The sequence below is a fragment of the Haliotis rubra genome, unplaced genomic scaffold (genome assembly GCF_003918875.1).
Source record: "Haliotis rubra isolate DU_JTF1 unplaced genomic scaffold, ASM391887v1 Scf9, whole genome shotgun sequence".
NCBI classification, from domain to species: Eukaryota; Metazoa; Mollusca; class Gastropoda; order Lepetellida; family Haliotidae; genus Haliotis; species Haliotis rubra.
In genome coordinates, this window is record NW_025767634.1 from 2,362,176 (window position 1) to 2,376,125 (window position 13,950).

The 13,950-nt window shown below is 37.8% G+C and overlaps 1 protein-coding gene across 1 annotated transcript in view; it reads left to right on the forward strand.

The window, feature by feature from the left end:
* Positions 1 to 13,011, forward strand: part of LOC124263837 (glutamyl aminopeptidase-like) — a 45,746-nt gene extending 32,735 nt beyond the window's left edge. The window contains exons 11-19 of the mRNA XM_046698559.1: positions 496 to 572; positions 1,480 to 1,625; positions 1,947 to 2,156; positions 2,770 to 2,843; positions 3,186 to 3,290; positions 3,842 to 4,012; positions 4,782 to 4,922; positions 6,024 to 6,105; positions 11,589 to 13,011. Coding sequence (XP_046554515.1) covers positions 496 to 572; positions 1,480 to 1,625; positions 1,947 to 2,156; positions 2,770 to 2,843; positions 3,186 to 3,290; positions 3,842 to 4,012; positions 4,782 to 4,922; positions 6,024 to 6,105; positions 11,589 to 11,732 — 1,150 coding nt within the window. The 3' untranslated portion in view covers positions 11,733 to 13,011. The remainder of the gene's footprint in view (positions 1 to 495; positions 573 to 1,479; positions 1,626 to 1,946; positions 2,157 to 2,769; positions 2,844 to 3,185; positions 3,291 to 3,841; positions 4,013 to 4,781; positions 4,923 to 6,023; positions 6,106 to 11,588) is intronic.
* Positions 13,012 to 13,950: the final 939 nt, after the last annotated feature.

Consider the following 13,950-nt stretch of genomic DNA (forward strand, 5'->3'; position numbering starts at 1 on the left):
TAACGATCGCTTCGAGGAACGGGGCACAGGAATACAGGAGTAGAATATAAATGATTAGACCATTCCAAAATATATTATTGTTTTGGTCTCTAAGCTATAATCACATGAATAACTTTAAAGATTATCCGTGACTAAAGAAACCGTATAGCTGTATGTGGTGTCTGGTATTTAAAATTGCTTAACTAATAATTTGGTTGGTTTGTTGTTTAACGCTGCACTCAGCAATATCCCAGCTGTATGGCGGCTGTCTGTAAATATTCGAGTCTGGACCAGTCAATCCTGTGATCACTATCATGAACATCGATTAGGATACGATGACATGTGTCAACCAAGTCAGCGAGCCTGACCACCCGATCCCGTTAGTCGCCTTTTACGACAAGTATGGGTTGCTGAAGATCAGTTCTAACCCAGATCTTCACTGGTCAAAATTGTTTCGTCTTACAAAGTAGTTTAAAAAGTACATAATATTAAATATGTTTTTTCTTTCTTCTCCAGGTATAAATGGTACATCTCCCTGAGTTACATCACTTCCAATGGATCAACAGGGACCAAGATAATGGACATGACGGAAGGTAGGATAGTAGTGTCTAGTATCCTTTATGTTGGGTGTTCTGTCATTTACTTCATGGTGATGTAGATTTGTCGAAGGCGTAAACACACTGTTGTCCGACTTATGACCAATTCACACTAATGTCGGCAATAACTACAGCTTCTTTAATATTCTTTTCTTTTCTGATCAGAATCACCTGGCTGATATAGTGAGTTGATAATAGTTGCGAAGATGTTGGTGTAAAGGGATGGTAGAATATATGCTAAAGTATTCAAATGAGTGAGTGAGTAAGTTTAGCATCACGCCGCTTTTAACAATATTCCAGCAATATTACGGCCGGGGACACCAGACCAGAAATGGGTTTCACACATTGTACCCATGTGGGGAATCGAGCCTGGGCCTTCGGCGTGACGAGCGAACGCTTAACCACTAGGCTACCCCAACTCCCCTACTCAAATGAATTTAAAGAGCGCCAGATTCTTTCGGATTACTCTAGTTAATCTGTCCTTGCATGACATATTAATCATAGTAAAATGAAAGAATCGTGTATTCTTGAACTGCATGTCAGCTATATATAAGGAAGCAGAAAATAGGGGATCGTCGTAAAGGTAGACAACCGAGAACAGATCGAGTCTGGGCAAACCACAGATCACAAATAGAATAACCGTGGGATTCAAACTTGGCCCCAACGAATCTGTCTTTCCCTATGTCTTTCTTCTTCATTATAATTAACACTGCAGCCTTGATTTGACTATGTTAAAACCAGTGTAATGAATATCATCGCGAACAGTTGACTATCGGCATCACATATGATTTGATTTCATTCAATAAATATTGGTTCTAATGTGCATAGCTAGTCGATGTATAACAATTGTAGATGTTTGATCGGCAATTATAACAATTGTATTGTTCTCATATTGTCATTGCAGTTGAAACGATTGATCTTAACGTCGATATGACAGATGAATCTCAATGGATCAAATTTAACGTCAACCAGACTGGCTTCTACAGAGTTACCTACCCTGATGACATTTGGAGAAGGTTTGCCACCGTCCTGGCTACAAGCAATCCCTCTGTAAGACTATTTGTTTTCAGTCCACAAAGTAACACCTTTGCGAGCATTTTTTAAATACTGTTACACAATCCGGGACAGTCAGGACATTGCTAGTGTTGCGCTGCGAATCGCAGCCTTTTCGAGTTAAATTTGAGTGTAGCAGCATCGGAGCTATGGCTTTCATACAATGAATACAAACATGTTTTGCTCAAGGTATAACACTAATCTTGCATCTAAACAGTGAAGGACAGGAACACTTCAATGTTTTTCAGATACCACTGAAAAATACACATGTATAACTTCAAATATATAACTTCTTCATGATATGTTTGCGTCCTCCAGAACTTCCCAATCTCCGTCGCCGACAGATCTGCCTTTATTAACGACGCGCTGAATCTTGCACGTGCAGGCCTCCTAAACTACGATGTAGCTCTACAGATGACGTCATACCTCGACAAGGAAACCAATCACATCCCTTGGGAGAGCGCCTACACCGGCATGGCCTACATCACAAAGATGTTCAGAAGTGGGGGTAGCTTTGGCTTGTGGAGGGTAGGTGGCCTACTGGCCAATGGCTTCATGTATATCATGCTTGCTGTCAGAGCCTGCTGAAAAGGAGATGGGTTAATTAGATGTCCTTTGTGGTATTGCGTGTCAAAACACTCTTATGCGGTGTTTTATTACAAAAGTTGTCACTGGTTTGTCTGGTCCAGACTCAGTTAATTACAGGCCCATGCGAAGTAGCTGGAATACTGCTAAATACAGCATTAATTTTTATCTTTAATTCTCTCCGAAAGTGTACACAATGTCATGGTGTTTTTATGTTTAAGGATGTCATCCTACATCGTCTCCTAATAGCTGAGACATTGTGGAATTTTATATCTTTACTAGCTTATTAACTTTATTATGTATTTTGAATAAATAAAACTGTGAATAATATGCATTTCAACCACTGTATTTCACTATATTGTTCGCACATGCACGTCACCCGTCCGCAAGTGAATGTGTCGGGTTGGGATTTCTTTCGAAACAAATTCCATAGGACAAAGATACCATGGTCGATCCGGTGTGTGTGCTCAATTTCATTCTTGAGATATACGTATTCGCTTGTTTATTGCATCTTTCTAGCTGTAATACAATACTACAATGCTTTTTACCCCGACAGCAATATGTGTTGGCCAAAGTAAAACCAGCCCTGGACCGACTAGGATGGGAAGACACCGGCAGCCATCTTGATAAGTAAGACCCATGATACATCAGTTCTTGTACACAATTTCCATATGAGGTTCAATTTTCCACAATTCCCAACCTCCCACCTACCATGAAACTGAAGATGTGTCCGTGCCGATGTACTCCATGAAGTGAATCGTTCATCCTGTTATCAATCATTGCTTTGTCATGACTGAATGATAGCATCAAACACTATTCACTCACACGGTCACGTATTTGCCAGTACGTCAATGACACACCTCAGCTCTACATGAACCTGAAACTCCGAAAACATATTACGTTATTGTCATGATATAAAACAGTTTAGAAAATGTTTACCCAATCAACACAAGTTTGTATATTCGTTTTCAGGTTAATGAGAAGAAACCTCATTGAGCTTGCATGTGGACACGGCGATGTAGAATGTCTTGGTAATGCCACTGCCAAATTCAGGAACTGGCTAGATAATGGCGTGGAGTAAGTATAAAATATTGTATGGATTATAAATATAAGTACAGTAAGTATGCTACTATGTGTTTTAGCTACACTTAACAGTGATGACATTTTTGTGTACGGTACTTGAGTTCAAAAGTGCTATGTTGTTGTGCTGTTATGCTGTACTGATTTGTATAGGCTTAAAGGCCTTATGCTCAAAATAGTATAGCTTGACTCGGTTGGTTTTCAGTCCTCACACGGAACCGACTGATCATGTATTTTCGTTTTTACGGGATGGGAGTGGGATAGGGGTGTATTTTCCCTTTTTTTCGAAAATAATATTGCTATAAGGAAATTAGTGTGGAATGTGTGTATTAAATGGTCTGTCCCTTATAACCTGTTCCGTATGTACTCCAATGTGTCCTTGTTACTGGGCTTTGTGCATATCACTAGATACGTGTTTTCAGAACTCTGTTATATTCAATTAATAATATTATCGTATATTTGTATCTAAACATTTATCATTTTACTTTACCTCATGGACTCTCTTGGAAATAGCCACAATCATGCCTGTTCATTATTTACCCATACAGGATATCTCCCAACCTACGGCCACGTGTATACAAATACGGAATGCGCAGCTCCGGAAGTGTCGCAGATTGGGACAAAATGTGGCAGAAGTACCAGACTGAGTCGGTGCCTCAGGAGCGAGTGAACTTCCTGTACGCTTTGGCTCAGACCAGAACAGTGTGGCTGCTCCATAGGTACGCCATGACACACTGATATGTGTTGGGACATATATAAAAAATATTATTGTTTCTCATTACCGCCCAACTCAAATATTCGACCCAACCCTAAGGCTTTTTTTTATTTTTTACACTAGATAAAATGTAACATAGACTCTCAAAATGTGCATGATTTTTCACACTTCTAAGTTTTGGTTTTCTATCGGATAAAAGGTGTAAAGTTCCACAGAAATCAAGGGGGTTTGGACATAAAATAAACTAATTTGTCAAAATATAATCCGCCCGCCCGACCCATATTTGTTTAAAACGTTATGAGAAACAAGAATATTTTTATTTGGCCTTAGATTACAAGTTTTGGAAAAAAATATTATTAAACTTTTGTTCCCTGGATTTAACGAGCTTAAATGAAGCAAATAAATCTGAATGTAATTTTCATTAATCCGAAAGTTGCATTTCACCATTACGTATATGGCCGTTATCGCATGAGACAGAGAGTAGAGTTGCGCCCCTTAGCCGTGACAATATCTGTGGATTCTTATTGCGACAATTCGTTTGGCAACTGCATGTTTTTTCAAACTAGATAACGTCTAAAATATCCGTAACTAACTGCCCACTGCCCACTGCCCACTGCCCCGCCACGATATAATGTAAGTCATGTACTAACGTATTCATTGACTCGTTAGTACCCTTTGCATGTTCTGTACGTATGTATCGCTCGATATAGAATTTCACGTTGGTGTTACATGTATTGTCCATTGCGATTTACTGAGGACGTTGTTGACCTCAGGTATCTGGACTATGCAAAGAACGAGAGTATTATCCGCCAGCAGGATTTCTTCTCCGTCATGAGCTACGTCAACCTTAACCCTGTCGGTAACAACATCATATGGAACTGGGCCAGAGAAAACTACGATGAGCTGCTTGGCAGGTAACACGAGATACGTCAACTATGTTGACGATGATGATAACTATGATGGTGACGATGATGATAAAGTATTTCTGATTGTTGAGACAGTAGTGGTGGTGGTAGTAGTAGTAGTAGTAGTAGTAGTAGTAGTAGTAGTAGTAGTAGTATTTTGTTTGTTGTTCAACGTCGCACTCAGCGGTTTGCCAGCTATGTCACAGTGGTCTGTGAATAATCAAGTCTGTACCAGACAGCCAAGTGATTGACAGTATTAGTAGTAGTGTCATAATTTGTCATAAATTGTTATCATAATCATCATTAACGTCATCATTATTTTTCATTTTGTTTCTTTCTATTTTATTAAATAACAAACAATAACAGTCAGAACTGACGCTCTATTGTGGAGAAGCTCCGAAAGCGTATGATGTCTTTATCTCCTCCCTCAACGGGTCTGTCGTCAACAGTATCCTCAACTCCCTGTGAATCATGTAACCCAAGGTGCCTGCTACTGTAACACTACTAATTCCAATGCAGGGGATATTCTGGGTGAGAGGAGCGATTTCGTTGCCGTATTAAAGTGCTATTCTCTCAAAAAGAAGGTTACATGTTTACATACGACGGTGTCACATGGGTAGGGTGGATTCTGACGCAACTCCTCAGCGCAAGTATATACTTTTTAAATTGGTTGAGGGACGGTGGGGTAGTCTAATGATTAAAGCGTTGGCTCGTCACGCCGAAGACCCGGGTTCGATTCCCCACATGGGTACAGTGTGTGAAGTCCATTTCTGGTGTCCCCCGTGATATTGCTGGAATATTTCTAAAAGCAGCGTAAAATCTTACTCACTCACTAACGTAAATCGGTTGATTGTTAAACCATCGTTATCGTGAATCGGTGACGTATAATTACCGTTCCGCTGGATTCAGGGTTGGAACTTGTCTCCAGAAACCCGTGCTGGTACAAATGAGTCGGTAGGTAAATCTCGGTTTCGTTATTTCGCACCCGACGGCGTTGATCTCTTCACCAGATCAATCACAGGACTGTCTGGAGTCGACTGCCTACAGGCTGAGGTCATACATCTATAATGTGTCTGAGTATCATTATGAGCAACATTTCTCCTATTGCAGATTCACCCTGTACTCCCGGTCCTTCGGCAGAATGGTCCCAAACATCATCAAGAACTTTAACACTGAGTTTAAGCTGACTGAAGTAAGTGAACCGATCTTCCATAAGGATGCCCATAGAATTTATTTTACCTCACACATAAATGTTGTTTTCTGATTGTCTGAGCGCTCTTCTATGATTTTCAATGTACCCCGCTTACAAGCGACTAACATTTTCTGTGCTACTCGCTGGAAATGCCGAGCTGTGGGAATTCATTTGTTACTTCTTGTTAATAATTCTTTATCTCGAATAACTGAGTCACGTATGATGTACGGAAATTACCGATATTTTGCGAATGCAAGTCGATGGAAGGGAGATAACTCGTCTGTCGTTGCTGGTATATGCTAATTGCCTAACTCTGGTACTCCTTATCATGATCCGATACCCATGCTTCAAACAGTTCAAAATTAACATTGTGGTGTTCGGTAAGATAAATACGTTGTTCACTAGTCACATCAAATCAACCCATGACCTTATAATGTCTAGCATCTATTCTGCACGAGGCTACAATTAAGGAACTGCCCTGAGTTGCCTGTCACCCGCATCCGACGACAAAGCACGACCTGAAACCTTTCAGTCAGGCGCTTATTATCGCATTGTTGAAATTGTCGCTGACCTAATGAAGCGCTCATAAAATCCACCCGTCCACCCAATTTCCGTGTTGTTAATTTTAATGTCAATCTCTTCAAATCTTATAATATCAATATGGTGTCCATACATAGTCAAGTGAATATTACCAATAAATTTTAAAAAATAAAATTAAAATGCTACAAATACCCATTGAAAATGTATTGTCAGTTACAATCGTTGCTCGCTGATCTGCTCAGGTTTTTCTTTAAATACATCCATTTGTACTCAATTCTCAGTCTTACGGTGAAAATATAGAACTATAAGGTGATGGGAAAGGGAAAATATGCCTTAGTTTATACAGCCGAAAAATTATGTCTGTTGTTAGATTTGATTAATGGTAATTTTAACCAAGACTAGTTCATGCATTTGTAAAAAGTAATCTGTGCGTGGTTAATTATTCTATGTTAAACAAATTGCTTCATTTAAGATGGAGGTCAAAAAAGAATTTGCAACCACATGTTGAAATGTTGTAAATGTGTAAAAAGAAAAAAGAAAATTGATTGAATTTTACAATATAAGAAGTTAAAGATACTAGTACCTATCAGTATATTACACCACTCATTTCTTTCAAATTTTCAGTTAAATAATGTTTTGGAAATAAAATCATATAGAAGTATTCTTTGACTGCTGACGAACCATCAGTATAATTCTTTTCGCATGTAATATCGCTCTCTGATATTATTTTAAATTGAAAATAAAACTTACGATGTCTTTTAAACCTCCGTTTACATTGGCAAAATGGCATTGTATTACTATAAGAAGATCTTTTAGATGTTCATATATGTTGAAGATGATATTACTAAAATATACAGCATTTTGAGTATATACGTATCTCTTAGATCACTTTAGTGTATCAGGTACATCTTGTGATAAGGTTCTAAAAACTATGGTATGTGTTCATTGTCCATCAGTCCAGTACTTAGTATCCATATCATGAATGGTAGATTGGGAGAGGGCGGTGGGGTAGCCTTGCGGTTAAGGCGTTTGCTCGTCACGCCGAAGACCCGGGTTCGATTCCCTACATGGACACAATGTGTGAAGCCCATTTCTGGTGTCCCCCGCCGCGATATTGCTGGAATATTGGTAAAAGCGGCATGAAACTAAACTCACTCACTCACACTAGATGAGGGAGATTTTACATTTGTTTGTGCAAGTGTAATAGGTTATGCTTTTTATGCTTTGCTTATGGATGTGGAAAGGGTTTCGTCGCTTCTGTTTGTTCCGCAGTATTATTTGACCACGGTACCGACATTACAATTGTTACCAGATTTGAATCTTTGCACCTATAGTTAGTTAACGTTCAGTGGATATACGGGTAACCAGTAACCAGATATTAAATGTAACAGCAAATCTTACAAACGTATGTGGGATTACAATAAGACGGAACAATTTCAAGAGGCTCAACCATCCTAAAATGTACAGATTAACGCAGTATAATGAATTTAATATTTTGAGGTGGCACTTACTGATGTTATTAGGGTGTTACTTATCTTGTTGAAGCGTTGTGTAATGCAGATATGTATATGAAGAGACGGATGAATGGTGCTATTATAGAAAAGTGGTTTGTGAATTTCCCAAAATAGAAATGTATTTGTCTGAATATATTTCGCATATCTAAAGAATGCTGATCCATTTTCTTTAGTAAACTACAAACTACAAGAAATACCTATCATAGTTTGTGTAAAATTAGAAACAATAGAATAAAATAACAGACAACGTGATAAACCTAAAAGCCCCATTACAGATGCTTAATGCTTGTCGAAGAAGAAGAACTTGTACGGAACAAAGCGGTGTTTGTAACACTATAGGTACTGACACATTGTACTGAACTGTTTGCATTCGATAAGAACAATGAAGGGACCGACGTATGAGCAGCGTAATATTCTGCAAGGTATTTTAGATACTACTGTGTCAAGACATGTGTGTTTGAAAGCATCATAATTTTAAACAATAACAAGTCACCTGGACTTGATGACGTCATACCATAATTGTTCACATTCAGTTAATATTGTTGCTCCATATCTTGACATATTGTTTAATGCTAGTTTTGAAAATTTAACATTTCCTACAAACTGGGCACTTGGCATAATTCACCCTCTTCATAGGCAAGGTTTAGTTTACGATATAAACAACTATCGAGGCGTCATCCATTACACAGTATTTGTAACAAACTTTTACATCATCAATATGGGACATGTGTTGTGGGCTGAAGCTCATTGTAAAATAGCAAAATCCCAAGGCTGCTTCAGAGAAAGTAATGCTTCTACAGACAATAGTTTCGCTTTGCAATCGCTATGTTCAAAAATATCAAAGAAAATTGTATACTTTTAAAGTTGTGTAAACCTCAGTAAGGCATCCGACTTTATATGGCGAGATAAACTGTGGTGTATACTTGAGAATCGTGCCCGCAGCTATAAAATGTCTAAATTATTGTTAAAAGGTGAAAGCTTGTTGCGATGTAATCGTAATATCAGCAATACATTTGAATACGATTTGGAAGTGAGACAAGGATGCATACTAATCCCCTTCCTCTTGTCTTTCTTTATTGATAAATTTGCCAATAGGAGATAAATGGTGAGGTGGTATACAATTACACACCGATATTGGACAAGTCTTTCCCCCCGCTGTTTGCTGATGATATCGTAATGATTTGTAATGACGAAGTTAGATCATATTGAAAGAGTACATACTTGCATGTAAAAGATGTATGTCGTTAAGCCAAACATACCAAACATAATTCTGTATGGCGAATGTCGTACATTCCCTGTATTTTTATATGTACAGGTTAAACCTTTTAAATGATAGGATAAATATACTACACATACGTTCTATAGATATCCAAACAAATGTTATGAAATGATGCTACTGTATGATAGTTTCAGAAGCGTAGACAGGGTCTCACCTATTACGAAAACTGATAATAAATTTGTTTTTGGTTATGTCTGGCAAAGTAAGAAGTAGAACACCCTGAACATTAGAATAACACAGTCACCAAATAACCAAAGGATTTGTATATACTGGAACTACGCACCCTTATTTTCACCAAAATGTAAGAATTATGTAAAATGTTTAAAATATAAAATCATGCAGAGTATCTTTGAAATTTTCACATGTTATAACAGTGTATGAAATAAGGCACAACCGACCGCCCGAGATGGGCTAGATTTCTGAAATTTACAGCTAGCCAGCCCGACGGTCTGGTGCAAATTTTAGATGTTCCATGCATCTGAGTGAATTCTTGGTGTCTGGTCTGGTTAAATCCATTTTGGGCTGTTAACAATTTGAAGTTACCAGCCCTGATATCTGGCTGGGTTTTGGGCTTATTTCATACACTGGTTATAACATAGTTTTATGTAAATAAGATGTTCATCGCATACTCTTAACACTGAACAGGGTAGATAGACACACATATTAAAAGAACAATATATATTAAATATGTAAATGTTATAAACCAGGAATTTAAAGATGATTTAAAATTGTATGCGAAGTGAATATTTATGTACCAGCCACCAAGCATCGCCACGTTTATTGCACTAATGTCTTCCAAAAATATCAAACCTGTGACATGCAATGAATTAAAGAATTGTATGTTAACGATTGATCAAAAACGTGTATATGACACTTCCCATGCAAACTGTAATAGGCCTATGTCTTTTCAATGTGTTGATTGATTGGTTGGTTGGTTGGTTGGTTGGTTGGTTGGTTAGTGGGTTTGTTGGTTTGTTGGTTAGTTGGTTGATTGATTGATTGTAAAATCCCTGTGCAATAGTCATTTAATCCAAAAAATAAAATATGCACATAACCGCTTGTGTTTCTATACATACAACAAGACCATCCCATTGTTATAAATAGGTGCCGGAAAATATGAGAAGTAATACCGCTGAATTTTTCCACAGACAAGTTTTGTTCGGGTGGCAGGTTGTTTTCAGCGACAGAACAACTGAAAAATCCTCTTAGTGTCAGATTGAAGTTTATAGTTGAACACATCGTATTTTACAAGCAAACTACATTTTGTTTGGAAACTAACAGTGGCGATTAAGGAGTAAGTCGTAGTAATGTGTGCAGACAAGATAATTTTTCACGGCATGATTTCTATACTTATATTGTTCATGACCGTATTTGTCGTGCAGGTGAAGCACTTAATATGCTTGTAATCGGAGGAGCTTAGCCAACAGGTTATACAACCAGAAACTACAGCTATATCTACTTACCCTACAAACATATTTCATTTGATTTGTTCAGCTCGAGGACGAGGATAACCACCAAGCCTTTTCGCATTTTAAGAAAATGTGCCACAAAATGTATAAAAAATTGTTACCTCAAAGAGAAGTATGAAGACGTAGTTTTCTTTGTCGCAAATGTCATTTTTTGCTTGAATAGTACAGTATAAAAATTACCTTTCACAATTTGCCTAAACTATCCAACATTTGATCAAAACCAAATTATAAATGAAAGCATTTCTCTGAACCGTTTTTCACTCCTACCAATTTTCTTCTGACATATATGTGAAACCATTTCTATTTCTCTAAACGTGACACTATCACTTCAAATATTACTCGCAATTTGATCAAACCTGTCCCTGCTAAGTCTACCACCTAAGTTCTATCCGTACTTATCCCGAAAATACACTGCGATTTGATCCCGATAGCTAAACTCGTGGTTGTATTTGATCGGGGCGCAATAAAACTTGCGTTATGGAACACCACCACACAGTAATACCTTATGTGTGGAGTCCATTTACAACCTTGTTTTCTACAGTCCCACTCCAAGTTGATCTGTTCAAATCCAATGCAAGAAAATATCTGTTTGAAGCCGAGGTATCAAACCGACATTTTTCACTAATATTCATTTTGAGATGGACATGCATCGGATAATCATCACTAAACTATACTTTGCAGGTTGAGGCGTTTTTCAAGCAGTACCCTGAAGCTGGTGCCGGCGACAGACCCCGCAAACAGGCTCTGGAGACCATCAAGAGTAACATCAACTGGATGAAGACATATCAAGACACCATCATCAGCTGGTTACAAAAGAACATGTAAAAATGATTAATTTTAACCAGGGATTCGGGTATTGATTTGTCTGAAATTATTCGTCATGCACCAAGAAGGTTAATGAGACTTGTCAACCTGTTTATTGAAGATTTAGGTGAGGATGATTGATTAAACATACTGCATTGTTGAAAATAAAAAATAGAAAGATTTTACCGCTTTGCGAGTATCTTCATGAGTCAAGCAGAAATAACAGGCATATAGTCTTCACTGCTCTATGATAGTGCCTCTGTTTCACCATCCATTGAGAACTATGTTGACATGATAGCCTATAATCTCTTAATGTGTAATGACATTTGTGCCATTACTTTCTGTAACACAAATAGATATGTTCAGCAAATTAAAACAGGTTTGCAAAAGATTTGAGAAAAGACAAAATGTATTGAGAAATCAGCAAGCACTTCAAATTCCCCGATTGTAACTGGTAAGTCGCAATGTCTGGGACCTTGGTGATTTTATCAGTGAGGTTCCATACGTAAATGATGGCGTTGAATGATCGGTTGTCTATAAAATACTTTATTTGCTTTTCAATGCCTGAGAACTGTTTCTGTGTTTGTTATTTTCGAGTTCGAGTTTATACTTAAATGGAACGCCATGATTGAATTTGGCATGTTTCGATGTGTGTTTTGGTTTGTGTTATATTTTACGTTTTAGACATTAGAAATTATCATTTTGCTTCATAATTTAAACAATTCCAGTTTTGCCATTGACAAATATTCCGCTACTGTACAGTTTTGATGTAATTTTACCATTAATGTCCCAAGTATGTTTATATTAGATAAGGTCTTATACGTATCATACCCATTAAAACACGATAAAGCAAATCTAATATATTTTGATGTACCTCTAACTAAATGTCTATGTATGTGAGTCAGCTTAATTAAATATGCATTTCTTAGACTGTACTTTGTCTTGTAAAATATATCAATTTTCTTTGCATGTTGTGACGAGCCCTCGTGTTTGTGGAGTCTTGGTTGGCTCACTTTGTAGTCAGTTGCATACCTAAAGGAACATTTATAGAATTTATATCATTTTAAGTTGTTTTTTAAGTCCATTATCTTCATGAAAAAATATTACATGCGTTGTTATGCCAGATACCTCTGTATATTCTAGGAATATTGCACGTAAATATTCAGTGTTGTTTTATATTGTACATCATCATTCTTCATGCATTGTAAATATTCAGACTGAGTTTTTTTGGAAGTGTATCATTTTATACATTTCAGTATCCCCTGTAACAGTTTACGAATAAATGGCCTAAATAACTATGTTGGTTACTTTTTATTACAGTGTATACTGTCGACGTTTAATAACGTTACTGTTGTTCCTAACTGTTCATGGTCTGTTGTGTGATGGTCTACCTTTAGCTACTGGCGATCCATTGTATGATGGTCTACTTTAGTTACTGGCGATCCATTGTATGATGGTCTACCTTTAGGTACTGGCGATCCATAGCCCGTTTTAATATCGTCTTGTTGATTAATAATGTTTCCCGTTAACTGCTTTCAACTAGTTTTACATCCTTATATTCTCGTAACTATACTGTCCAGAGATGACGGGTTTCTTATTCATACTATATTTAATATTTATATAACATTTCTCGTGACGATATTCCTGAAATATTGCCCCTGTGACGTAAAATGATTACTCACTCACTCAAGTGGCTTAACGTGTATGTATTTGTAAATATATTAGTATCCCTATCAAAACGGAGCAGTAAACAAGGCTGGTTATGGTTCTATCTGTAATAATCCAGTCGAGGCGAGGCAAACTCGTGGTTGCTGTCATGAGCATTATCCGACGTCGCTGAGGCGAAGTGACAAACTATCCACCAATTAAGTCGCCTCTTACGACATGCAATAGACTGATTAGGAATCGTTCTAGCCTGGCACAGCACGTCTCCCCGAACAGTGACCAGACCTCGTTAATCCGGACTCACCACGGTAAGACCCGTGAAGGTCCGGGTTAGAATGAACCTTCAGTAACCCATGCTTGTCGTAAGAGGCGACTAACAGGATCGGGTGGTCAGTCTCGCTGGCTATGTTGACACATGTCATCGGTTCCCAGTTGCGCAGATCGATGCTCATGCTGTTGATCACTGGATTGTCTGGTCCAGACTCGATTATTTACAGACCGCCGCCATATAGCTCGAATATTACTGAGTGAGGCGTAAAACTAAACTCACTCACTCACCAAGGTAAGATTATCG